A 26,538-nucleotide genomic window follows, 5' to 3' on the forward strand; every position below is an offset into this window, starting at 1 on the left:
TCAGTTTTGTGAGTTTACTTGTACCATGTATGTATATATAGTCAGTAAAGAAGCTTGATTATGCTACAATCTGGGCCATTTTATATCCAAAGGAAGACCATAACCTAGAAGTGGACAGTCCACATAAAAGAGGAGGTGCCCACAATTCTTCACTCAATGTACAACTTAGCTGTGTTTCAGCAAACAGAGGTCATGGGCAAGGGGTGATTTGTCCACAGGGAGCACCAAGCCTGGGTAGTTATTCATATGGGCTTCACAATAACTTTAATCTGTATCCATGGAATAATCCATTGGGAGTTGGAGTTGGACTTGGACTTGAACCCACACATTGTTCTCTGACTCAGAAGTTGTGGGTACAAGTCCCACTCCAGGACTGATGCACAAAAACTTCAGGCTGACATTCCAGTGCAGGATTTAAGGTAGAAGAGATTACTGGAAGGGAAAGGCATAAATAGTTTTTAAAACATACTCAAAAACTTCAGTGAAACTAACTCAGCTTTCCTCAGAATAGTGGATTATCCCAAGAGTTTTAATCATGACACACAGAAAGAACTTTGTCGAAATTATAGAATGCTCCTGAATGAAAGCAGAATGGTCCATCAGCAATCCTTTAAAATGTCCACTCCAGCTGACAGCAGAGATTTTACTCCCTTTCCCGGCCTTAGAAACCCAAACTCAAAGATCACACTGACATCTGCAGCTCCGACTAATTAACACTTTAAATCAAATCAAACTTTCAGGCTGCTAGTTTATGGGGAGAAAGCATTCAGTACACAGACTTTGCACTGAACCACTTGGAAACTAATTCTAATACAAGATAAATATTCTAACATATTGGTTGATGGAGCAGACTCCTTGGGCTGAATGGTCTAATTCTGCTAATTTGTCTTATGGGGGTCAGCCCTCTTTTAGATCTCACTCTTGTCTCTGAATCAGGTTATGGGTTCGTCCCACCCCAAAGGCTAGAGAGCTGGGGCTAACTTCCTCAGGGAGTTACAAGGAGTGTAACTGTCACTCAGATGAGTTGAGCCACAGCCTTTCATGGTGAATGTAAAAGAGAGCATAACCTGCATATTTTGTGGAAAACCAAAAGAGATATCCTTGATGTCCTGGTGAAAATGGATGCTACAATCAATGTTACGACATTATGACAATGGCCAGATATATGGGAGCTTGACATGCATGAACTGGTTGCCCTGTTTTGCACATTACAACACTTCAGAAACACGTCAGTGTGGTTGTGGATCACTGTTTGATGACTCACTTTGTGTCAGTGATATGTAACTGCAATTCTCTCTCATGGAACTATTACCCAATGAACAGTGATGGAGAAAGTATCCCAGAATATAGTGACATTGACCCATATTTTGTGTCCAGGACTCTTATGGTTAGATCCTGAATTTCAGTGAATAGAAACACACAATGTTTGACAGATCAGGAAGTTTAATCAAGCTTAAAAAATATATTTATTGTGAGTGAAAAAACTTATCAGAAGTTTGATAGAACCATGAGACAAACATCAATGTTGAGCACACAACAAACTAAACCCAAACTAACAAAACATTTGAAAATAATTCAAGAACCATCCCAGAGTATGAAATGAAATTTGAAACAGTGTAAGAAGTACATATCACATCATTATTACACTGACATAAAATGGACTGAGTAGATACGGTGAGGGCCAATAGCTTCACACTGTCAGGAAGGAGGGATCACATTCAGAGAGACACAACCTGAGTGAGTATTTTTTAAAATTCATTCACAGGATGAGGATGGTCACTGGCTAGGCAGCATTTGTTGTCCATCCCTAATTGCCCAGAGGGCTTTAAGAGTCAACCATATTGTTGTGGGTCTGGATTCACATGCAGCCCAGACCAAGTAAGGATGGCAGCTTCCTTCCCTAATGGAGATGAGAGAACCAGTTGGGTTTTTCCGACAATCGACAATGGATTCGTGGTCATCCCTAATTCCAGAGTTTTTTTTTATTGAATTCAGATTCCACTAACTGCCATGGCAGGTTCAAACCCAGGTCCCGAGAACATTATCTGGGTGTCTGCATTATCAGTTCAGTGATAATACCATTAGGCCATCACATCCCCTGGTTCAGAGAATTTGGAGGCAGCTTGGGAAATTAATGCAGAGGGGAAAGAGATGCTTTTTTTTTTCTCAGAGTTTGTAAGGTCTTTTTACAGGATAAATTGAAGCCCAGGTTCAGTGGCCCAGCACAAAAAGAAAGAGTTACATCACAGGAAAACTGTAAGTTCATTAGATGGTAATAGTTACTAATTTGACTATGTGCAATAGGTTACTTTCAGATTAAAGGCAAATGCTGAGAATCCCTGCAGTGTGGAAACAGGCCAACAAGTCTACACTGACTCCCTTAAGAGCATCAAACCCAGACTCAAACCACTCCTAACCTATTCCCATGGCTAACCCACATATCCCTGAACAGTATGTGCAATTTAGTATAACCAATCTATCTAACCTGCACATTTTTGGACTGTGGGAGGAAACTGGAGCACCCAGAAGAAACCCATGCAGACACGGGGAGAATGTACAAACTCCATACAGACAGGTGCCTGAGGCTGGAATTGAACCCAGGTCCCTGTCGCTGTGAGGCAGTAGTGCTAATCATTAAGTCACTATGGGGGTCATATTTGAGGTTATAGTTTACAAACTACAAGACCAGTAGGAAAGTTTTGAAAAGCAAATTAAGAACTAAGTAAATAAAATGGAGATGTAGGGGCCAGCACTGAATTGAATCAATATGATGTAGGAACTGGTGGTCCACATTGTAGCTCATAATGACTATCTCTGTTTTAGGCATTCTTTGCTTGAGGAACTCCGTTCAGAACCGATGACCTGGAGGCTGAGCTTCGAACATATCAGGGAGGGAGAGAGTTACTAAATGCTATGTTTCAAGAGGACATCACACCTCGTACATTAACTACCTCAAATTCAGTCAATGGTCAGAGGAGAAAGGTATGACTACAAATGAGACAGGTAAAGGGATCCTGGAGAGAGTGCTAAAGGAACTTCAGCCCTTGAGCGTGTCTAACAAATGTGAGATTCTTGGTCCTTGTGTAGATGACAGCAGGGGCTGTAGAGAGAATGAGCAAACTGACCATAACACCATAACACAGGAAGCTACTCAAGGGGAAAGAAAAATGGAAATGTAATCGTGGAGATGATGGACAGGAGAATAGGCGCTGTTCTCTGCGTTCAGGATTAAGAGCTCTGAAGGCAATGTTGCCTGCCCAATGCTGGGAGTTCAGGATAACTCATTTGGGCCGCAGAGGAACTTGGAGTGGGAGGGGAAAGATCCATTTGTCGTGGTCCTCATAGGTACCAACAATGTAGGTAGAAAGGGGAAGTGATATAGAATCACAACGTGTAGAAATAACATGGGTAGAGTTGAGGAATGACTAAAGCAAAAAAAAAAACCTGATGGGAGTTTTGTGCAGGTTGTCATTGTGTAGTCAGGATGTGGAGCAGAAAATAGAAAAGGCATGTAAAAAAGGCACAGAGACAATGTCATGGGGAATTCAATATGCAGGTGCACTGGGAAAGTCAGAACGATAGTGGATCTCATGAAAACAAATTCATGGAATGTTGATATGATGCATTTTTGGAGCAGTTTGTAGTAGAATCCACGAGGCAACAACACAGTTCTGGATTTGGTGATGCATAATGAGACAAACTTGATTACAGAGCTGAAGGTAAAGGAACCTCTTGGGGGTAATGACCATAATATAATAGAACTCATTCTGCTGTTTGAGCGGAAGAAGCTGAAATCAGATGTAATGGCATTGCAGTTGAGTAAAGTTAACTACAAAGACATGAGGGAGGAGCTGCCAGAATTGATTGGAAGGCAAGTTGAGAGTGTGGTGCCAGAAAAGCACAGCAGGTCAGGCAGCATCTGAGGAGCATAAGCCCTTCCTGATGAAATGTCGATTCTCCTGCTCTTTGGATGCTGCCTCACCTGCTGTGCATTTCTGGCACCACACTCTTGACTATGAATTCTAGCATCTACAGTGTCCATTTTCTCCTAGTTGATTGGAAGGGGAACCCATCAAGGAAGTTGGTGGAGCAGTTTCTCGCAGTAATTTGTGAGGCAAAGGAATGTACATGAGCGTACTCACATGATTGCAGTGAAAGGTTTATAAAGCTTATAAAGGATGAGTTGCATCTGAACTGGAGGGGGAACCAATATCTTGACGGCCAAGTTTGCTATTGCTACAAGGGAGGGTTTAAACTAGATTGGCAGGGAGGTGTGATCTTCAAAAGCAGGGAGGCAAGTGTGAGGCTGGATGGAAATACAGTAATCAGAAATAGTAAAGTGAAGAGACAGATCAAGCTGGAACACGACAGGAAGCAAGCAATGCCTGTTGGATTAAATTACAACATCTATTTCAATGCAAGAGGGCTGACATGTAAGTCTGATGAACTCAGGGTGTGGATACGTTCATGGGACTGGGATATTGCAGACACTACAGAAACGTAGCTAAGGAAGGGACAGAACTGGCAGCTTAATGTACCAGGGTACAGATGATTTCAGCGGACAGAGGTGGTGTAAAGAAGGGAGAGGGAGTTGCATTTTTGATGAAGATGAGTGTCACAGCAGTTATCAGAGATGAAATAACTGAAGAATCATTCAGTGAGGCTTTGTGGGTGGAGCGAAAAAATAAGAAGGGGATGGTGACATCATCGGGGTTGTACTATAGGCCCTCAAATAGTCAACAGGAGTTAGGTAAAGGAATATGCAGGGAGATTGAGGAGGCTTTAGGATCAATAGGATTATCATAGCAGGGGATTTTAATTTTCCTAACATATACTGGGACTGCAGAGCATCAAGAGTTTAAATGGGGTGGAATTTCTTAAGTGCATTCAGGGAAGTTTCCTCAAGCAGTATATAGAGGGTCCTACTCAGGACGGAGCAAAACACAACCTACTCTTGGGAAATAGAGCAGGACAAGTGACAGGGGTGACAGTGGGGGAGCACTTTAGGACCAGTGACCATAGCTGTATTAATTTTAAAATAGTTACAAAGTGGGACAAAACTGGTCCACAGGTTCAAGTTCTAAACTGGGACAAGGTGAACTTTGATGGAATTAGACAGCAGCTTGCAGGGGTTGATTGCAGTAGTTTGTTTGCAGACAAAGGGACCTCCAGCAAGTGGGTGAGTTAGCTGGAATTCAAGGTCTACATGTTCCTGTGAGGGTGTAAGGCAAGGTTCGCAGGAATAGGGAACCCTAGATGACAAGAGATATTGAGGCTTTGACCAGAAAAAGGGAGGAGGTATGGCTCAGGTAGAGGCAGCTGGGACCAGGGGAATCCTGGAGGTATTTTGGGGATACAGGACTTTACTGAAGAAGGAAATCAGGAGGGCAAAAAGGGGACATGAGATATCCTTGGCTAAGAAGATTAGGGTGAATGCAAAGGGGTTCCTTAAGTATAATAAAGAAAAATAAATAAATAGCAAGGGAATAGGACCTGTCAAGGACCAAAGTGGACATGAACTGCAGGAGATGGATGAGGTTCTTAATGAATATTTCTCCTCTGTGTTTACTGTGAAGAAAAACATGAAGACTTGGAAACTTGAGGAAGTTAGTGGTGATATCTTAGGGATAGTTAATATCACAGTGGAGGAGGTGTTGGATTTATTAGAATGGATGAAGGTGGACAAATCTCCTAGTCCTGACCAGATATATCCGAGAACACTGCAAGAGGTGAGAGAGGAAATTGTGGAGGCCTTGGCTGATAGTTTTGCGTCATCATTAGCCACGGGTGTGGTCCCGGAAAGTTGGAGGGTAGCGAATGTTGTGTCATTATTCAAGAAGGGCTGCAAAGCAACACCTGGGAACTACAGACAGTAAGACATCTGTGATGGGGGACTTGAGAAGATATAAACGCATTTCGAAAGTCAGGGTTTGATTAGAATTAGTCAGTATGGCTTTATGAGTGGGAGATCATGCCTCACAAGTTTGTTAAAGTTCTTTGATGAATTGACCAGGAAGGTTGAAAAGGGCAGGATGGTAAACATAGCCTATATGGATTTCAGTAAGGCCTTTGATAAGGTTCCACATGGCAGGCTGCTCTGGAAGGTTAGATCGCATGGTATCCAGGGTAAGCTGGCAAATTAGATACAAATTGGCTTGTATGGTAGGAAGCCGAGGGTAATAATGGAAGGATGCTTGTCAGACTGGAGGCCTGTGACTAGTGGAGTACCTCAGGGGTCAGCACTGAGCCCATTACTGTTTGTTATCTAATTAATTAATTGGATGAGAATGCACATGGCATGATTAGTAAGTTTGCCGATGACACGAAAATAGGCAGTATCGTGGACAGTGAGGAAGGTGATAGGAATTTGCATCAGGACCTTGATCAGCTAGGGAAGTGGGCCAAGAAATGGCAAATGGAATTTACTGCAGATAAATGTGAGGCCTTGCATTTTGGAAAGTGAAATCAAGGTGGGAGTTTCATGGTGAATGGTATGGCCTTAACAAGTGTCTTGGAACAGAGGGACTTTGAGGTTCATGTGCACAGTTCTCTGAAAGTGGAATCACAGGTAGACAGAGCAGTGAAAAAGGCTTTTGGCACGCTGGTCTTCATCAGTCATTATGTCTAGAAATTGCGACATTATGTTGCAGTTGTACAGGATGTTGGTGAGGCCATACGTGGAGTATTGTGTTCAGTTTTGGTCACCTTGCTATTGTGACCACAGGATGTTGCCAGGAGTCAATGGTCTTAGTGATAGGGAGAGATTGTCCAAGCTGGAACGTTTTCTTTGGAGACTGGAGGGGGGGTGTTGTTATAGAAGTGTATAAGATCATGAGAGGCATGGATAGCATGAATGTACTTAGTTTTTTTTAACCAGGGTGGGGGAATTGAGGACTAGAGGGCATCAGTTTGAGGTTACAGGGGAAAGAATAAAAGGGAATTTGAGGGGCAACCTTTTTTTACACAGAGGGAGGTACACATATGGATTAACCTGCCAACGGAAGTGGTTGAAATGGGTACATTAACAACATTTAAAAGCCATTTGGACGAATACATGAATAGGAAAGGTTTCGAGGGATATTGGCGAAGTACATGGAAATGAAGTTAGCGTGGATGGTCATTTTGGTCGGTATGGACCAGTTTGGGCCAAAGGGCCAGTTTCTGTGCCATAGGACTCTATGACTCTAAGTCATCATTTACAGAACCGTCTTAGATGCAAAGGTACCAAGGTACAGGATCTGAGGAACAGAGGAAGAAAGGAGTGCCATGCATTGGCTGGGAATCGAACCTTACAAAACTGGTTTATCCAACCACTCCTGATCTGAAATCAAGCGCCAATGGTCCTGCTTTTATCTGTCAAAATTGCTCATTACACCAAGCCCACCGTGAAGAGAAAAGGTAAACCACATCTCCTCCACCCCAGAATCAACTGTGTCCTTGTGGAAATTTAGTTCCAGCTATTCAGACCTCGATTTAGACCCTAGCCAGAGGAGTAAGTTTAGATCCAGACTCCTCAGCTCAGGAAGAATATACTGGCCTTGTGGGAATAGCATGCAAATTCCTGTGGCTATAAAGGTTAAATGACAAGTCCAGGTTGCACAGACCAAACCTGTATTCCTTTGAAGGTTGAAATTTAAGGAATAATCTAATGAAGGTGTTGATGATGATAAAGCAAATTCATGGTGTTGTTGGAGAAAAAGTATCCCTCTGGTAGGAGAGTCCTGAACAACAGGGAGGCCATGAGAATTAGAGCAAGGCTGGTCAGGGATTACGTCAGCAAACACTTCCTCACAAAGAGGGCCCTGGAAACGTGGAGTTCTTTCCCCACAATATCCCTGGAGGCTAGGAGTCTATTGCAAATTTAAGATCTGCGATCCATAGATTTATTGTTTGGCAAAAGGTTAATGGTTGGTCAAGACAGGCAGATAGAGTTAAGATATGGATCATTACTTCAGTTCTTACATTCTTGGATCCCTCTCGATTCCCTCTACATCCGTGTTCACTGACTCCCTTAGCTTCCGAGTGTACTTGAAGTGCTTTCTTTGTCCTTCAAGGATCTTCAGCTATTTAAGAGAACAGGACTTGATGGAATCAGAGTGGCCATTGAGGGCAATTTTTAAGAAATGTTACCTAAATGCTTCTTGACCTGGTTTCAAGGAGGATGCCGATGATTATTTGATGATTCTCACATTGAATCTGGAAGCTGTGTTTGAAATATTGTTGATGGAATTTCTCTAGTGCTCCTGTGTATTCACAGTCCAAATATTTTTGCAGTTGGTCAAAGATAATAACAATTGCTCGTTGCACTCAGACCTCTACCAAGTCTGACTGTTTTTTAAACTGCAAAGGTCCTTTCTGTTTGTTTATGGAGAGAGTGGTCCCCTGCAGAATGTTGACAGTGGACAGGAGGGTAAAATATATTTGATGGTGGCATGCTGCACGAGTTGGAAATGATAGAGGATGATCTTGTGAATTTAGAGACCAGTGAGGTGGAAAGTAAGTACAAAGGGAGTCCCTTATTGTTATCCTGGGAGCAACAGGAAGGGGTGGGGGCAGAAGTATGGTAAATAGACATGGCTGAGGGTCCTGTCAAGCATGTGACACACATTGGGTTCCAGAAGGTCCAACAGCTGTGTGAAGGCTTAATTATGGAATTCAGACTCAGAACATTCTGCTCCTACATCAGTGCTTTGTGAAGGCCTTGTCACACATGAATAGTTTCTCACCTGTATGGATCGCATTTTAGGAGACTGGGAAGTATGTGTAAACCTTTCACAAACATTGCACCTGAAAGGTTACTCCTCTCTAAGAACCCTCCAGAGATACAAAGGCTTTGAGAAGGATTTCTAGCACATCTCACACGTGGATGTGTCAGCGTGGCTTGAGTGTTGAAGTCAGTATGAGGCCTCAGTGATGTACATTTGCTTCACACTTTCTGTCATAACTGAAGGGCTTCTCCACTATGAGGATCCGTTGGTGTATGCAGAGGTTTTTTGACCATTCGAATGATTTTACATAGACCTCACATTTGAACAGTTCCTCCCCGTGTGGATACGTTGGTGTCAGTTGGTTTTCTGGCTGTGAACATAGTTTATTGCATATTGTCACATTGGAATGGTTTCTCCCCACTATGGACTTGTTGGTGTATAAACAGAGTTGATGACTGTGATTTGGACTTACTGCACATCTCACACATGAATGGTTTTTCCCCGGTGTGAATGCATTGGTGATTCAGCAGTCCTGACATATGCGCAAATCCCTTGTTACATGCCTCACATTTAAATGCATTGGTTTCTCCCCACTGTGAACATTTTGGTGTACTACAAGTGTCGATGACTGAGAGAGTGATTTGTCACACATCTTGCATATAAATGGATTCTTCCCTCTGTGAAGAATTGACTCATTCATCAGGCCCAATGAATGTTTAAATGCTTATTGCACACCTCCTAAAATGCAATGCTGAATTATAGAACACATTTACTGCGTTAGAAAATAGACAGGTAGCAAGGCTCATAAAAAGGGGGGAACTTAAGGAATGCAGAAGATAGGGACACCTAGGCTCACCAAATGATAACAGAATGCTGCAAGGAAATTAAGAACATTTGCCTTAGCATCAGTGAATCTGTGTAAACAGGACACCAAGTGATAACACTCACAGCTATTCCCTTGTGAAATTAATGGTAGTGTTTGATTCTCACCTTGAAATAGTACCGAGTTTTGAGTTTTATCAAAAGCTTTGTAATTAAAGGTCAGATGTTGTTTATTATAATGGATTCTTATTACCCCTTGCAAGCAGGGCAGACACAGAAAGAAAAAAAAAATCTTTGCTGTTACAAAACCCTGACTTGAGAGTTCAAAAGGACACGAGAGAGAGAGAGAGAAATCATTTTAGTGCTGAAGCTGTTAGAGCCAGTAGAAAATTAACTCTTCATGCTTATCTGCTATGGATTGAATTTAATTGCATTTTGGGACATTATGATGATGTTGAGTAGCCATTGCCAGTTATTAAATACAAACTCTGTAAAAGGTAATGCTGATGAGCCTTAACTTACTTGCTGTTCTTACCGACCACTTTACAGACCTTACAGACTGTCCCATTCTCAGTTCTAATTAGTCAGATCTTATGTCTTATTTAAATTTGAATCGTAAACATGAAAAGAAGGCATGTTTAATTCAATACTAATTAATCGTTTTAAATACAACTTTGCAGTAACATTTCAGCCTCAGGTATAGAATGATTCTGTGCTTAAGATAAAAAGCAGGAATATGCTCCCAGCTTAAAATTATTTTAAACCTAACATTGAAGAGATTCTGACACAATCTGTTGGGAAGCCATTTTATGGTCAAAAGTTTGCCCTCCTTGCGAAGAAGCCATTTCGTAACAAAATAAGACATAAGACCTGACTAATTAGAACTGACAGTGGGACAGTCTATAAGGTCTGTAGAGTGGTCTGTAAGGACAGCAAGTAAGTTAAGGCTCGTCAATATTATCTTTTACTGGCTGGAGCCGTGGAGCGCAAAAGGCCAGCATGGTTCCACAAAGCAGCAGCTGAACGGTGTCTGGGGGCACCCAGAAGGATGGAGCAGAGCAGATGGCAGCCAGAGGGGAGGTGCAGCAGCCAATCCAAGCTCCCACAGGAAAGACAGAGGAAACGGAGGAGGAGCAAACCAAAGAGGCAGAGGAGTGGATTCCTGTAAAAACCAGGAAGAGGAAACCTCGTCAGGCCCCAAAGCCACCCAGCAAAGGGGGAAACGACACCTGCACGAGTTGGATACAGCCAGCTCTTCAGATGGTGAGGACGGGCATAAGGAGGGTCATCACCAAAGTAAGAGACAGAGCGCTGTGGGGAGAAAGGAGGGCAGCACCCCCCAAACAGGAAATGACAAACCTTCTGAGGGGGCTGGTAAAGACCACCCCCCCCCAACCTGGTGAGAACCAGAAGGTACCCAACGCACCACCTTGACAGGTAACTGGGAGCAGCAATCCTCTGACAGCCCTTCTGTCAGACAGAGAACAGGTCTGTGCGAACCCTGGTCCTGACCCAAAGACACCAGACCAGGGAAATGTCTGCAACATGGAACCAGACAGCTACCTCAATCCTGCGAGTGTCCAGTAATTTGTGTTCACCACAGGAATGCAGATAGCTACCCCAGAGAGGCAGGACCAGCAGCAAATGGACACTGGTAAGCTCATAAACTGTTAAAATGGGGACAAAAATTGCTAGTATTAATGTGCGTGGCATTAAATCTGCTACGTTAATGCCGATGTCCTGTTTCTGCAGGAGTGTGGGATACCGCACCTCAGCAGCTAGAAGAGATGGTCAAGCACGTGGGCCCATGGGCTGTCAGTTTGGTCGGGGGGCAATGATAGCTGCGCCTCCGGCCTGAGTATCCTGTTGCGAGGAGGCAACTTCACCATCTCCGAGGTTAAGGAGGTGGTGGGCGGGCGCCTCCTCGTCACCGACGTCATGTACAAGAATGCTCCCCGAGACTGATTAATGTGTACGCCCCAGTGGGTAAGAGTGAACATTTGGCCATCCTGCAGCAGCTTCCACTGTTGCTGGCTATGTCCAGGCCGGTCATTCTGGCCGGAGACTTCAACTGTATCATTGATGCAGATGGACAATCCGGCGGGAGGGGTAGTAAACTGGACGCCACGTCCAGAGTCCTGATGGAAACAGTCAAAGATGCCAAGCTGCATGATGTCTTCAGCACCCCTGCACGGGTAGACGGGTCTATATGCTCAAGGATAGATGACCTGTTTGTGTCCCGAACATTCTCGGTCAGATCCACTGACATCAAGCCAGTGTTCTTTTCTGACCACTGCCTCCTGCTGGCTGACTGTCACCTACAGGACGAGCAGCGGGCTGGTAAGGGAACGTGGAAGCTGAACACAAAGCTGTTGACCCAGGGAAACATTGAGGAGCTCAAGAGGGACTACGCAGGTTGGAGAACCGTGAAGCCCTGTTTGAGTCTCCAGAGGACTGGTGGGAAACAGTAAAAGGGAACATCAAGAGGTTCTCCATTCTCAAAGGTGTTCAGGAGGCGAGAGAGAGAGGCGGGGAAAACTGTCCCAACTCCAGCAAAGTATGCAGAACCTGCTGCTGCTGCAGATGATGGCGGTCGATGTCACGGAGGACCTCAAGGAGGTGAAGGGCCAGCAAGCCTCGCTCTTTGCCTTAGAGGTTTCCAAAATAATCTTCTAGTCCAGGGTCCGTTCAGTGGAGCAGGACGAGACGTGCTCACGTTTCTTCTTCCAGAAGGTGCACAAAGAGAGCTCCGTGCTCAGCAGCCTGAAGGAAGAAGATGGCTTGGTAACGTCATCTCAGGCTGACATCACGAGGATCAGCAAATCCTTCTATGCCAGTCTGTATGACTCGAAGCCAACCAACAGCGCGGCATCCCAGTCATTCTTGTCCTCAATCATGGAGGTCTTAGAATACAGAACATGAGAGAGACTGAACCAGCCGCTATCTCTGAACGAGGTGACCAAAGCCCTTGAGTCCTTCGAAAAGAATGAAACGCCCGGAAGTGATGGCTTACCAGTCGAGCTCTATTCCGCTCTGTGGGACTTGATTGGCCAGGACCTGCTGGAGGTGTATGTCAGTATGCTTCTGGCAGGTACTATGAGTGAATCCATGAGGAAAGGCATCATCACCCTCATCTACAAGTGGAAGGCGGAGAGGGAGGAAATCAGAAATTGGAGATCAATCTCACTATTAAATTCAGATTACAAAACCTTGGCAAAGGTCATCGCCAAACAGGTCAGGTCTGCTCTGGGATCGGTGATCCACCCTGACCAAACCTGTGCTGTACAGGGCAGAAAAATCGCTGAGAGTCTCGCACTCCTCAGGGTACGATCGCCTTTGCGCAGGACAGGGGGCTGGACACCTGAGTCATCAGCCTGGACCAGGAGAAAGCCTTTGACAGGATATCACACAGGTATATGAGAGATGTTCTCTCCAAAATGGGCTTTGGGGAGGGAATCTGCAATTGGATCAGACTGCTCTACACCAACATTGTCAGTGCAGCCTCAATCAATGGGTGGGAATCAGATAGCTTCCCAGTCAAATCTGGACTCAGGCAGGGCTGCACTCTCTCTTCTGCTTGTTTGTGTGCTGCATAGAGCCATTTGCTGAGTCCATCAGGAAGGATGCGAGTCTGAGGGGGGTGACTATTGCTGGCAGCGGGGGCCTACAGGTTAAGACCCCTGATATCGCCGTTTTCTGCTTGGATCCGCTGTCCGTGTACAGACTCTTGTGCACCAGTTCAAACGGGCCTCGGGGGCCAAGGTAAACTGACGCAAGAGTGAGGCCATGCTCTTCGAGAACTGGGCCGAAAATCCTCCATCCCGTTCACCGTCAGGACTGACCACCTGAACGTGCTGGGTATTTGGTTCGGGGGGGCTGGAGCGTGCGCCAAATCTTGGGAGGAGCGTATCAGCAAAGTGAGGCAGAAACTGGGCAGATGGAAGCTGCAGACGCTCTCCATCGCGGGGAAATGTCTGGTCATCAGGTGTGAGGCATTGTCAGTGTTGTTATACGTGGCAGAGGTCTGGCCTATTCCCAGAACCTGTACCGTCGCAGCCACCCAGGCCATCTTCCATTTTGTATGGAGATAAAAGATGGCCAGGGTCCAAAGGGACTCGATGTACAAAGCTCTACGCAACGGAGGAGAAAACATACCAAATGCCACCCTCACCCTGATGGCCACCTTTGTGTATGGCTGTATCAAGCTGTGCGTGGATCCCCGGTACGCAAACACAAAGTGTTACTACGTACTGAGGTTCTACCTGTCCCCGGTGTTGCGAAGGATGGGCCTGGCCTCGCTGCCACGGAATGCTCCGAGTAGTTGGACCGTTCTGTATCACCTGTCCTTCGTAGAGAGATTTATGAGGAAAAACACCTTTGACCACAAGTCCATCAGGAAGTGGTCAAAGGTATCCTTGAGACCCTTCGGGAAAAGGAGAGGGCGGATCCTATTGAGCAGTTCCCTGAGCAGACTGTCAAAACCATTTGGCAGAATGCCTCATCACCAGAACTTTCCAACAAGCACCAAGACATGGCTTGGCTGGTGGTGAGAAGGGCTCTGCCTGTGAGATCCTTTATGCACGTCCAGACTCTCTGCTGCACCGCACGCTGCCCTCGAAGCGGCTGTGAAGGGGATGAAACTATCACACACCTCCTTCTGGAATGTGCCTATGCAAAGGAAGTCTGGAGAGGAAAGCAGTGGTGCTTGTTGAGGTTTGTCCCGAGCAGCTCCGTGACACAGGACTCCGTGCTCTACGGTCTGTTCCCCGGGACTCACACCGAGACGACCATCAACTGCGCCAGGAGGATCATCAACTCAGTCAAAGACGCTCTTTGGTCTGTCCGAAACCTGCTGATCTTCCAGCTGAAGGAGTTGACCCCGACTGAGTGTTGCAGACTGGCACATTCCAAGGTCCAGGACTCCGTGTTGAGGGACATGCTGAAGCTTGGGGCAGCTGCCGCCAAGGCGCGGTGGGGAAAGACCACCGTGTAACGCCTAAGAAGAACAGGGGGCCCACGCAGTCATTTGAGCTCCGCTGACGCCTCAGCTAAATATATGGATAGTAAACGTACAGACTTGTATATACGAATGATTACTGTATCTCTGTATGCAAATAAATGGAATGTTCACATACGTATGGCATGACCAATTGTACAGATCATCAAAATATTTTACGAATAAAGTATATTTTTGAAATTAAAAAATTATATCAGACATGCGAGCGGTGAAAGGTTACTTTATGACATCTCCCACTTAATTTAGACTGGTACTTCTTGATAGAAACTTATCTTGCCAGCAGACACCTGGATTTGTTTTTCCCACCTGGTGGATAGCTTAAGGCCTGTAGGATTTATCAGTCAAGTGCACACAAATCTGTCAATTAACTTTTCTTACAAATTATTGTCTTTCATTGTTATCTGTCTAATTAACAACATGCAATGTTTTTGTAAACTTTTGCATGAAGGAAGCCACTTTGTATCAGTACATCAGAGTAGCCTGCTGGGGCACTTGAAGAGCTGGTAACCTACTCTCCCAGGTGATGAGAACCTAATTAGTTTAGCTTATAGGTATCTGTGTTATGTTGTAATGGTGATGCTATGAGTGAATAAAGGGGATGACTAAAATTAAACTAAACTGTCTGTAAGAGGCTTATATTCCAGACTTCCAAAGAGTATGATCTCCTGGACGAATCGAGAGAGGCTTACAGGTCTGAGTCCACAAGGGATTCCCTGGGCCGTTTCAAATCTGTGAAGGGCTGGTGGCACTTCACAATTAGAAGTTTTGTCTTCTGCGAAGGTGCCCTTGCATCAACAGTCTGTTAAAAATGTGCAGCTTGTGTGTTAGAAGCCTTAGGGGTCTCTCTCAAACACACCTCATAATTAACCAATTTCTCATCGGTTTCTTGAAACTAGACCTGGAGCCCACTCATCCTTCAGATTACCTGACAGATGACGCACAGCAAAATCTTTGGAAAGTTGGTATTTAGGGAAGGTTCCACACCACTGACCAGATTCAGATCTGTTGACATGTCAGAGTTCCACTGACCTGACTGATTTCCAGCTGATGGTTTCAGTGCCCAAACTCCTCTGTGTTGAGCAACGCTGTGAAGGGACTGGATGGTTTCCAACAGTTGTATAGTTTTTCCTTGGGTGATGGTCAGGATCTATCTGCAGTGTCTATCCTCTCTGTATTCTGTGGTGCAGTACGGTGCAATCCTTCTGTAAAACAGAAAAAGGAAATATATTTTCCTCCAACTCCCTCTCCTCTTTTACTGAAGGTGCTGACTGCTCATCTAGAGACTGTTCCGCAGTGAGTGACAATCTGCTGGCGGCGGTTTGACCAGTGTCTTTGAGCTTCAGCAGTGCACTGTCATTGTATTTAGGGGTTTATACTAACTGCCACCAAAATGTCTATTGCCTGAACTCAGCCCCCATCAAATTGGCTCAATGAAGACCTGTGATTACTTTCTACATTTGTGTTCTGTGATTCAGTCGGTCAGACTGCCATACAGCCTATTTTCTCAAGATTTTGGAGAAGTTTCAAATACATCTCTATTCGGACTACCTATGACTTAGCGCCACAAAATGGCTGGTGGTTGCCCATGGCTAATGCAATAGAATATGGCTGACAGTAGTTAGCACAAATAGAACAGTAGTAGCTCTGGAGACTTAAGGTCAGCTGCAGTTGTTGATGCATAAGATATAGATAAGAGCATTTCACACTAATCTCTCTTGAATAATTTAATCAACCTGTTCACAACTTGTTAGCTAACGAATTCGAATATTGGGTGTAACCACATAACTTTGTTGGAACTGATATTGTAACAGTTAGCTAAAATCAATGTTCATTTGTATTTCCTGCAATGAGGTTAATAAGGAATTTAAAAGGTCCTTAAGTGATAGGCAAGCATGCAATTAATTGGCAGTTAACATGCTGTAACTGGCAAATGCTTGGGAGGGAATTTACTTGAATACAGTGCATACATTAAAATTGCTGTATGTGGCAGTATTTTCTTTGGGTTAAGGACAAATGAGTCCAGTTGCAAAGAAACAACTCAGCACTGCTTACCAATAGTAAATGCGTGGAGTGGGGTTGGGGGTGGTGGACAAGGTGGGGTGGGTGGGGAGGACGGGGCCAGGGCCTACACTTTAAACTTAAGTTGTATAAAAGAAGCTACTTAGGAATGTGTGCATGTTTGCTGTGCTGCAACTGATTTGTGTATCGCAATAAAGGTTGCCCGAATCTACCACCAGACTCGAACTCTCATTGAAAACTATGAGATCTAACAATCTACCTCACTGGTGATGAAGCTCCTATCGTTCATTTAATTGGTGATCTAAGACTTACCACTCCGTGGCACAGTCCTCAATTATTTCTCTCCTTCATAAAGCTCTGAGAAAATTACATCAAGATAAAAAATGATGCAGCTGACAGGATATCTGATTTAGAGAGGTTCTCTTCCAACCTCTCTCATTTCTAGCTTAATTATAAAGAAATGCCTGACACCATTGGACAAAATAGGAACATTATTGTGAAGGAATGCCTTCTCAAAAAAACTCAATTCAGTTAAGTGAGACATGACTTCCAAAGTCAGTGTCTCATTCTGCAACTTTTTTCACTTGCATAGGTTAGAAAGGGCCAAAGAATATGTTATACACAGGCAGAAATACAGATTCATCAATCAGAGGAAGCAATAAAGCAAATCAAACGTCAGCACTGAGATCTATTCTTTGAGAAATAACATTTAAAACACAATGTTAAACTTGGTTAGATAAAACACAAAGCACTGGACATAGTTCTCAATTTAAATAAGTACTTCCAGGAAATGGAGACGATTCCAACATCACTAATAAGGATGCAATTGAGAACTGAGAGATTGTAATTATAAGGAAAGACTGAACAGGCCAACATTCTTTCCAACTCAATCATTAAGTCCAGAAGATTGTAAAGTGCCTAGTCTGGCAAGATGAGATGTTGTTCCTCCAGTTTGCGCTGTGATTTGCTGGTGCATTGAAGCAAGCTGAGGACGGACAAGTGGGAATGTGAGCAGGGTGCTGTGTTAAAATGAATGTCAGAGTCAAGCTTACACACAGACCAGAGGTGTTCTGCAAACTGGTCACCCAGTCTGCATTTGGTTTCTCCAATATAGAGTTGGCCACACTGGGTGCAGCGATACACAATATTGGAAGAGGTACAGGTGAAATGCTGCTTCACCTGGAAAGGCTGTTTAGGCCCTTGGATAGTGAGCAGGGAGAATGTGAAAGGGCAAGTGTTGCACCCTCTGCGATTACATGCAAGTTGCCATGGGCAGAGGGTAGGGTGTTCGTGGTGAATGAATGGATTATGGTGTCCCAGAGCAAATGATCCCTGCAAAACGCAGACAGGGCAAGTGAGGGGAAGATGTGTTTGGTGGTGGTGGTGTTCTGCTGGAGTTGTCTGAAATGGCGGAGAATGATCCTTTGAATGTGGAGGCTGGTGGGATGAAAAGTGAGGACAAAGGGGAGCCCAATCAGGCTGTTGTGAGTGATGGGAATAGGCAAGGCTGGAAGAATGGGCGACAGGTCCAATGAAGTTGAGGGCTCTGTCAACCACAGTGGGTGGGAAAACCAAGGTTATGGAGGAAGCAAGCCAGTCAGCAGTGCTATTCTGGAAGGTGTCATCGTCAAAACAGATGCGACATAGGCAAAGGGACTGGGAGAATGTGATGGAATCTTTGCAGGATGTGGGCTGTGAAGAATTGTAGCGATAGTCAGTGGCTTTGCAGTGGATGGCAGTGGACAGTTTATTCCCGAAATGGAGACAGACAGGTCAAGGAAAGGAATGAACGTGTCAGAAATGGACAAAGTGAAAGTTACAGAGGGTGAAAATTGGAGGCAAGATGAGCAATTTCTTAAAGGTCCTGACTCCCACGGTTGGACCGAAAGGTCTGTTACCATGCTGTATCAACCTGCGACTGGATTATAAAATGTTCGTCCTGCAGTTCCATTCATTTCATGGGGCCCCAGTATGGATCTCCTTCGGAACTCCTTCATCCGAGACTGCACATCCCACGCTGATGTGGTCAGTTTGAAATCCTGTCGGGATGAAGAAGACTGTTTTCCGCACGAGAAATCTGCCAAACACTTAACCACGGGGACTGAGACAGTAGCTGCAATAAGTGAGGTTTTATTCAGATGGGACAATGACAAGTTTAAATCCCCACCTGATCTGCTGCTCAAAATCACCTCCATTTCCCCGGTCAGTTTCCCAAGTTTCAGGAAACTCATGTTGCTCCAGAAATATTTGGATCGACTGTGAGAGACGTCAATCAGAGAGTCCACCCACTCTGCACATTGTCTCCTCTTCCTCTTCCAGAGCTGGTTCACTTCCTATAGGGACTGAAAACCAAGTGAGGAGATGGTGAGTGAAGGAGCAGCTTTTATACAAATTGTATCCCATAATATCCACACCAATCTTCAGGCAGTCTGACTATCCTGTGGGTAATCAGGGGTGGAAATGTCCCTTATGCTGTGTGAGAAGATCCAGCTGAGAGAGCTGTTTTTTTACTGAACTGTTTGAAGTTGTGTGTTAGATACTGAGTGTGTTTGTTAGAAGCATTTCCGTTCTGACGTCCAACCCGAGTGGCTCATTCCTGAATGTGAGAAGGTGATGTATAATTATCTGGGAGGTGCAGAATATATGAGGATTCTTACTGATTTTCTATTGTTGAATTGGGTTGGGGGTGGGGAACGGGGGGAATGTGGTGTGTGTCTGTGCATAGTATATATAGGGTGCTGGTTATTATCTTGTGGACTGGGAATGATCAGTTTTCTTAGTGTTGAGAGATAGATATTTTCTCTCTTTCCGAACAAAGACATGCATTTACACAAGTGGTTTTTACAACAACCAGTTGTCTCAAAGTTCATACGCCAGTGAAGTACTTTTGATATGTGTTCACTGTTGTGTGCAGGAAAGATGGCAATGCGTGCACAGCAATCTCTTGGAAATAGTGGTAATGTGATAATAACCAGATAATCTGTTGAATTTTGGTGTTGATTGAGAGATTGCCTTTGGTCGGGACACCAGGCATATTCAAAAGTGGGATTTCACCTCACACTTCCTCCAATCCCCATCACCACTCCACAGAGAGTGCAGAAGTGGCCTTATTTGAGACCTCTTCTGAAAGATGGTTCCTGTGAAGTTGTGGCTGTGTTTAATCCCTTTTGTGCCAGACTAATCTATGATTGTCTCTGATTCTCTGTCACTATCTCTGACTCTTTTCTGTCATTTCCTGATGTTGTTCATGAACAGAGACACTCCGCACAGGAAGAGGTGCAAGGTCCATTCACAGAAGAAAAGGCTGACACCCTATCTTAGTACATCTACTGCTCTCATCCCTACCTTTGTAGGCTCTGGACTCAACTATTCCAATCCTCTCCTAGCAGCAATTATATCTTGCTCCATGCACCTGAGCTCCTCCAAAACTCTGCTCCACAGGCTCAAAGCCCCACCAAGACCCATTCCCAACCACCCCTGTGTTTGCTGATCTGCATTGGCTCCAGGTCAAGCAGCACCTTAACTTTAGAATTACAAAGAACAAATAAAATGTTCAGCCCAGGAACAGGCCCTTCGGCCCTCAAGCCTGAGCTGATCCAAATCTACTGTCTAAACCTATCACCGAATTCCTAAGCATCTGTATCCTTCTGCTCCCCACCTATTCATTCATCTGTCCACGTGCACCTTAAATGAATCTACCGTACCTGCCTCTACCATCTCTGCTGGTAATGCATTCCAAACGCCCACCACCCTCTGCATGAAGTGCTTGCCGTGTGTATCCCCCTTAAACTTGCCACCTCTCACATTGAAAGCGTGACCTCTCGTTATTGAATCCTTCACCTTGGGAAAAAGCTTGTCTCTATCCACCCTGTCTATACCCTTCATGATTTTGTAAACGTCAATCAGGTCCCCCCTCAATCTCCTTTTTTCTAATGAAAATAAACCTAACCTCCTCAACCTCTCTTCATAGCTAGCACCTTCCATAACAGGCAACATCCTCATTAACCTTTTCTGCACCCTCTCCAAAGCGTCCACATCCTTTTGGTAATGTGGTGACCAGAACTGTACACAGTATTGTAAATGTGGTCAAACCAATGTCTTGTACAATTTTAACATGACTTGCCAGCTCTTATAATCAATACCTCGTCCAATGAAGGCAGGCATACTATATGCCTTCTTGACCAAACTATCCACCTGTGCAGCAACCTTCAGGGTACAATGGAACTGCACTCCCAGATCTCTCTGCCCATCAACTTTTCCCAAGGCTCCTCTTTGTCTGAACCCCTCCGTGACAGTTATATCTCATAGTTTTTAATGACAATATGAAGCTGGGGTTCGGTTCAGGCAACCTTTATTATGATCTACATATAAGTTACAGCATATCAAAAAGTTGTGCAAAAAGTTCCTAAGTAGCTTATTTTATACGGTTTAAGCTTAAAGAGTGCATGTCCTCCCACACCTTTGTTTATATTGGTCAGCAGCGCTTTGTAACTAGCCTTAAGCCGAAGTACTGCCACACTCAGCAATTTCAATATATACATACAGGACAACCCCCATAACCAGGAATCATTTTCCATGTTTTCACTTACCCATATTTTTCCACAGCCAGAACATATTATAGGGAATGTTCCAGCACCAGGCTGCCGGGAAGGTAAATTTCCCATTTAAACGAATGGGTTTGCTCCTATCCGCGGTTTTGGGCTTCCACAGTAGGTCCTGAAACGTAACCCCCACAGGTATGGGGAAGTGACTGTACTGTATTCAAGTAAATTCCTTCCCAAGCATTTGCCAGATACATCATGTTAACTGCCAATTAATTGGATACTTGCCGATCACTTAAGGACCTTTTAAATTCCTTATTAACCTCATTACGGGAAATACACAAAAAATTGATTTTTGCTAATTGTTATAAGTTCCAACAAAGTTATGTGGCCACACCTAATGTTAGAATTCTGTAGCTAACAAGTTGTGAATGGATTGATTAAATAATTCAGGGAGTGATTTGTGTGAAATGTTTTTAGCTGTGTCTCGTGTGTGAATAATTGCAGCTGACCTTGAGTCTACAGAGTTGCTCTTCTACTTGTGAAGACAACATTAAGCAAATATTTTCGTAACTACTGTCAGCCATGTTCTGCTGCATTAGCCAGGGGCAGCCGTCGGCCATTTTATGCTGCTCAGTCATAGGCAGCCCAAACAATGACTTTGCACCTCTCCATTGTTGTAATTTTCATAGCAACCTATTTGCCATACCTGGAGATACACTAATTGAAATGTCTTTCTAAAGCATTCTTTAGGATTTTACCTGAAAGTGTCAGTCTTTCCCAAAATGCTTTCACCTGGATTTGGTAGCTTTGCTGAATGCCGAAGTTGAGTGCTGAATTTGGTATATCTGAGTGAATGCAGTGTGTTTAATTTCCCAGGATAAACCCGAATACTTCAGCTGTACTGAGCAATATTTTCTGTAGCTTCATAAATTCCTGTCCAGGATGTTTTCTTCAAATCATTTTGGAAAATAAAGGGAGAAATTGCAAAATCTCAGATGAATTAATATTTCTTCTGATCCTCTTTGTATTAAACAAATACTCGAAAGATAAATCTGATCTTCACTAGCTTGCCATGAGCTCACAGCTAACTGACAGTCTGTTTTATACTTAGCCAAACAGTGTTTTCCATTGTCGTCATGTGCCTGAGATGATGCAGTCTGGGCAAAGGGAAGAGAGTAGCCACATTGTCTGCTGCTGGTCATTTTCTAGTGTTCCTGCTAGAAACAGAGAGTGAGGAAAAAGATAGGACTTGCATCTGATTTCCCCACAAAAAAGGAACAGCAGTGTGGCACACAAGATGGAACAATATCTAACTCAGGTGTTGGTCCTTTAACAGGGATAGAAAAGGAGGTGGAGGAAATCATGTTTCTTTTTCCTGTTTTACAGAAGGATTGCACTGGACTACAATACAGAGAGGATAGACACCAAACATGGATCTTGATCTTCACCCAAGGAACAACTAAATGGTGACATGGAAGGCCTTACTTGCGAGGTGTCAAACCAGGTTTGCACAGAGTCATTGATGCTCTTGAATGACCAACACATTCACCGACATTTGTTCAGATGTGAAAAGTCATTCTCAACATCACGGTACCTCCACACACACCAATGCCCTCACACAGGAGACAAACCATTTAACTGCAAGGTGTGCAACGAGTCGTTCTCAAAGTCATCATCCCTTACCAGATATCAATGTGTTGACACAAGGGAGAAACCATTCACATGCAAGATGTGTGACAAATCATTTACACACTCATCAATCCTTCATGCACACCAACGTGTTCACACCGGAGAGAAACCATTTACATGCGAGGTGTGTGATAAATCATTCTCTGAGTTATCAACTCTCCGCCTACATCATAGCATTCACACAGGGCTAAAGCCGTTCACGTGTGTGGTGTGCAACAAATCATTCTCCCATTCATGGACCCTCCGTGATCACCAACGCACTCACACAGGGGAGAAACCATTCAAGTGCAAGGTGTGCAACAAGTCATTCTCGAGGTCATCTTCCATCCGTGTTCACCAACGTGTTCACACTGGGGAGAAACCGTTCACTTGTAAAGTGTGTGACAAATCATTCGCACAGTCATCAACCCTCCATGCACACCAACGCACTCACACAGGAGAGAAACCAATCAAGTGTGAGGTGTGCAATAAATCCTTTTCACAATTAGGAGGCCTCCTGGTCCATCAGAAGATCCACACAGGGGAGAAACCCTTCAAGTGTGAGGTTTGTGATAAAGCTTTTGTGACATCTTCGAGCCTCCTAATACACCAGATGATTCACACTGGAGAGAAACCCTTTCGATGTGAAGTTTGTCAAATGGCTTTCATCCAATTCTCTGATCTCCTGAGGCACCAGAGGATTCATACAGGAGAAAAACCGTTCAAATGTGACATGTGTGATCGTGCCTTCACACAGTTATCAATCCTACGTGCCCACCAACGCATTCATACGGGAGAGAAACCCTTCAAGTGTGAGGTATGTGGCCGAGCCTTCACACAGTCATCAACGCTTGTGGAACACCGACGCATTCACACAGGTGAAAAACCATTTCCATGTAAAGTGTGTGACAAATCCTTCTCAAGGTCATCATCCCTCCTTCTGCACCAGAGGATTCACACAGGGGAGAAACCTTTCAAATGTGAGGTGTGTAACCGAGCCTTCACACAGTCGTCAACTCTTGTTGAACACCTACGTATCCATACGGGAGAGAAACCATTTTCATGTAAAGTGTGTCACAAATCGTTCTCAAGGTCATCAACTCTCCTTCTGCATCAGAAGATTCACAAAGGAGAATGACCATTCAGGTGTCACGTCTGTCACAAAACTTTAGCTTAACCCACTTTTCCAATCTGCTGAAAAGGATCCACTCTGAGAAGAAAGCATTCATGTAGAAAGTGTGTATTAATACGTCCCTGAACACAAACACAATCATTTCAGCTCCTCGTCCATTCTTCACGTGGTCTTAAGGTCAGGTTACCTGCTTCTGTTGCACTGAATAGACAGACACAAGATTGGAAGAACACAGCAAGCCAGGCAATATCAGGGGGCGAAGTCATCGTTTTGGATGTAACCCTTCTTCAGAACCCTGAGCTGTGTGTTTAGGAAAAGGTGAGGACTGCAGATGCTGGAGATCAGAGTCGAGAGTGTGGTGCTGGAAAAGCACAGGTCAGGCCGCATCCAAGGAGCAGGAAAATTGATGTTTTGGGACATTTCAGGTTCCTGATGAAGGGCTTATGCCTAAAATGTCGATTCTCCTACTCCTCGGATGCTGTCTGTTTGTGTTGTTCACCCAGTAGTGCTCAAGCAGGGGGAGCTATTATTCCAAAGCACTGTCAGTCTCAGCAGGGATTGTCTTAAACATCTCCCACCATCAGTTTAATTATTTTAAGAAGGTCAATTTAATCTTTGACCAGATTACCAAACATCGCCAGAAGATGACATCTATTATATTGAATCTCCTGTATGATGAGATTAGATTAGATTACTTACAGTGTGGAAACAGGCCCTTTGGCCCAACAAGTCCACACTGATCCTCCAAACAGCAACCCACCCAGACCCATTCCCCTACATTTATCCCTTCACCTAACACTACGGGCAATTTCACATGGCCAATTCACCTAACCTGCATATTTTTGGACTGTGGGAGGAAACCAGAGCACCCAGAGGAAACCCACGCAGACGTGAGGAGAATGTGCAAACTCCACAGAGACAGTTGCATGAGGCAACTCAACTTCCTTTCAGTACAGCATCAGGTACAAGTCATACCCCACTCTGAGCAAGAAGATAATCAGATCCTCAGTGGTTAGAAAGGCTTCAGCCTCTGATCGACCAGTACAAGCACCTGGGGGAAGGGGTAGCCACTCCTGGGGTAATAATAAAGGTATTTCAATTAGCTTCAATATCTCTGTCGATGGAGGGGGAGAATCAGCCAGGAATCTCATATCTCATCAGTGAGCTCTGCTGTGAAATCAGGGAGGGCAGGATGTGTCCCGGCTGTGGCAATCTCCACAATCTCATGCCATTCACTGTCTGGCCCTCCACATGCTGAATGGTCACTTGAACAGAACACTAGAGGCCTATCAATGTTCACATTCTGTCCTTCAGGTCAGTACCTTATGAAAGACAACAGCCTACATTTATAGAGCAATGTCTGTTTTGAAACTGCCTATTGGGCAGAACAGTCATGATCCTAACCACTCACCGTATGAAATATTTTTACTCATGTCAGCATTGTCTCAATTGCAGCCTTTCATGAGTCGGACCATTTCCTCAATGTCTGCTCTGTTCAGACCCCTCATGGTTTCGAAAACCTCGATCAAATCTCCAATGAGAACAGAACTCTCATCACCAATTTAGCCTTGTAATTGAAGTTCCTGGAACCATTTTGGTGAATCTTTACTGCACCTTCTTTAATATCTTCATCTTGCCTGAGGAGTGGTGCCTAGAACAAGAAGCAGCACTCTAGCTGAGGCCAAGCCAGACAAACCATCACTTCCATTAGGACTCAGAGCCCAATACTGGTTGGGGAGTGAGATACATTCAGGTTTCTGCAGTACAGTAGCGCCTCGACTTACGAACTTAATCCATTCCGGGACCCGGTTCGCGAACCGAAAAGTTCATGAACTGAATCAATTTTTCCCATTGTTCGGATAGCGTAAAAATGCTTGAACGTAGCAACGAACACTGTTCACAGCGCACATGCCAAAGACGAACTGAATGAGATCACGCGGGGCCCAAGAACTTTTGCGTTCAACAAGTGCGTAGCAAAGCAGAACAATGAAACTACGTGGTCGCACACGGGGTTTTTGCGTTCGTACCTTGAACTTCGTACATACGTTGAAGCAAACTTTTACGTACAATCCTGTTCGTAAACCAATTTGTTCGCGAACGGGATCATTCGTATGTCGAGGCACTACTGTACTTGATTTCTTGATACACATCCAAAACCAACCGCTGACTAGCCCGGCTTCAATTTTGAGGCTGTGGCCTCTGTATTTGTAAAGTGAGCAAGCTCTCTGTAATAAGTGTGGGATAGAATCAGATTCAAGTTGATGTAAATTCTAGATTAATCCTCATCAGATGATCAGTGTTTGATAAATATCATGGGAAATGTTTGTGTTGTTCTGTCTGGGAGGACTACTAACTTGAGTATAGTGAGGGAGTGGGTGTGCATCTCTACAGATCTGAGTTCCTTTAGCTATCATACCTCGATGTAATAACAGTGCGATACGTTCATCTTGCACTCTGCCAAGATTCATTTTATGATCTGGGAAAGACCTTCAGACATTTAAAAATCTTTTTGTTGTTTTGGTTCATTCAAATCTTGGGAAGCGAATTTTATTTCTCTGTCTGCTAATGTATCAATCTCCTGTGTAGATTCATGATTCACAATAAATTTGATTATTGTTTTAAATTTGA

General features: G+C 44.3%; 1 protein-coding gene and 1 long non-coding RNA gene across 3 annotated transcripts; one reads left to right on the forward strand and one right to left on the reverse strand.

Moving 5' to 3' along the window:
• Window positions 1-1,480: 1,480 nt before the first annotated feature.
• LOC140455503 (uncharacterized) lies at window positions 1,481-19,062 on the reverse strand. 2 transcript variants are annotated; one of them, XR_011952888.1, is made up of 3 exons: window positions 18,734-19,062; window positions 15,577-15,749; window positions 1,481-9,078 (listed from the first exon to the last, which is right to left on the reverse strand). It is a non-coding gene; the product is annotated as an uncharacterized lncRNA (long non-coding RNA). The 2 variants fall into 2 exon arrangements; XR_011952889.1 differs by lacking the exon at window positions 18,734-19,062 and adding an exon at window positions 18,465-18,609.
• Window positions 18,843-26,538, forward strand: LOC140455494 (uncharacterized). The gene is made up of 2 exons (XM_072550434.1): window positions 18,843-18,930; window positions 22,497-26,538. The coding sequence occupies exon 2, from the start codon at window positions 22,582-22,584 to the stop codon at window positions 23,914-23,916; it is 1,335 nt and encodes a 444-aa protein (XP_072406535.1). The 5' UTR covers window positions 18,843-18,930; window positions 22,497-22,581; the 3' UTR covers window positions 23,917-26,538.

This window comes from Chiloscyllium punctatum, chromosome 30 (genome assembly GCF_047496795.1).
Source record: "Chiloscyllium punctatum isolate Juve2018m chromosome 30, sChiPun1.3, whole genome shotgun sequence".
Taxonomy (NCBI): Eukaryota; Metazoa; Chordata; class Chondrichthyes; order Orectolobiformes; family Hemiscylliidae; genus Chiloscyllium; species Chiloscyllium punctatum.

What these genes read in the sequence shown, in the direction of transcription:
- LOC140455494 (XM_072550434.1), top strand. Translation starts at nt 22,582, where the DNA reads ATGGAAGGCCTTACTTGCGAGGTGTCAAACCAGGTTTGCACAGAGTCA.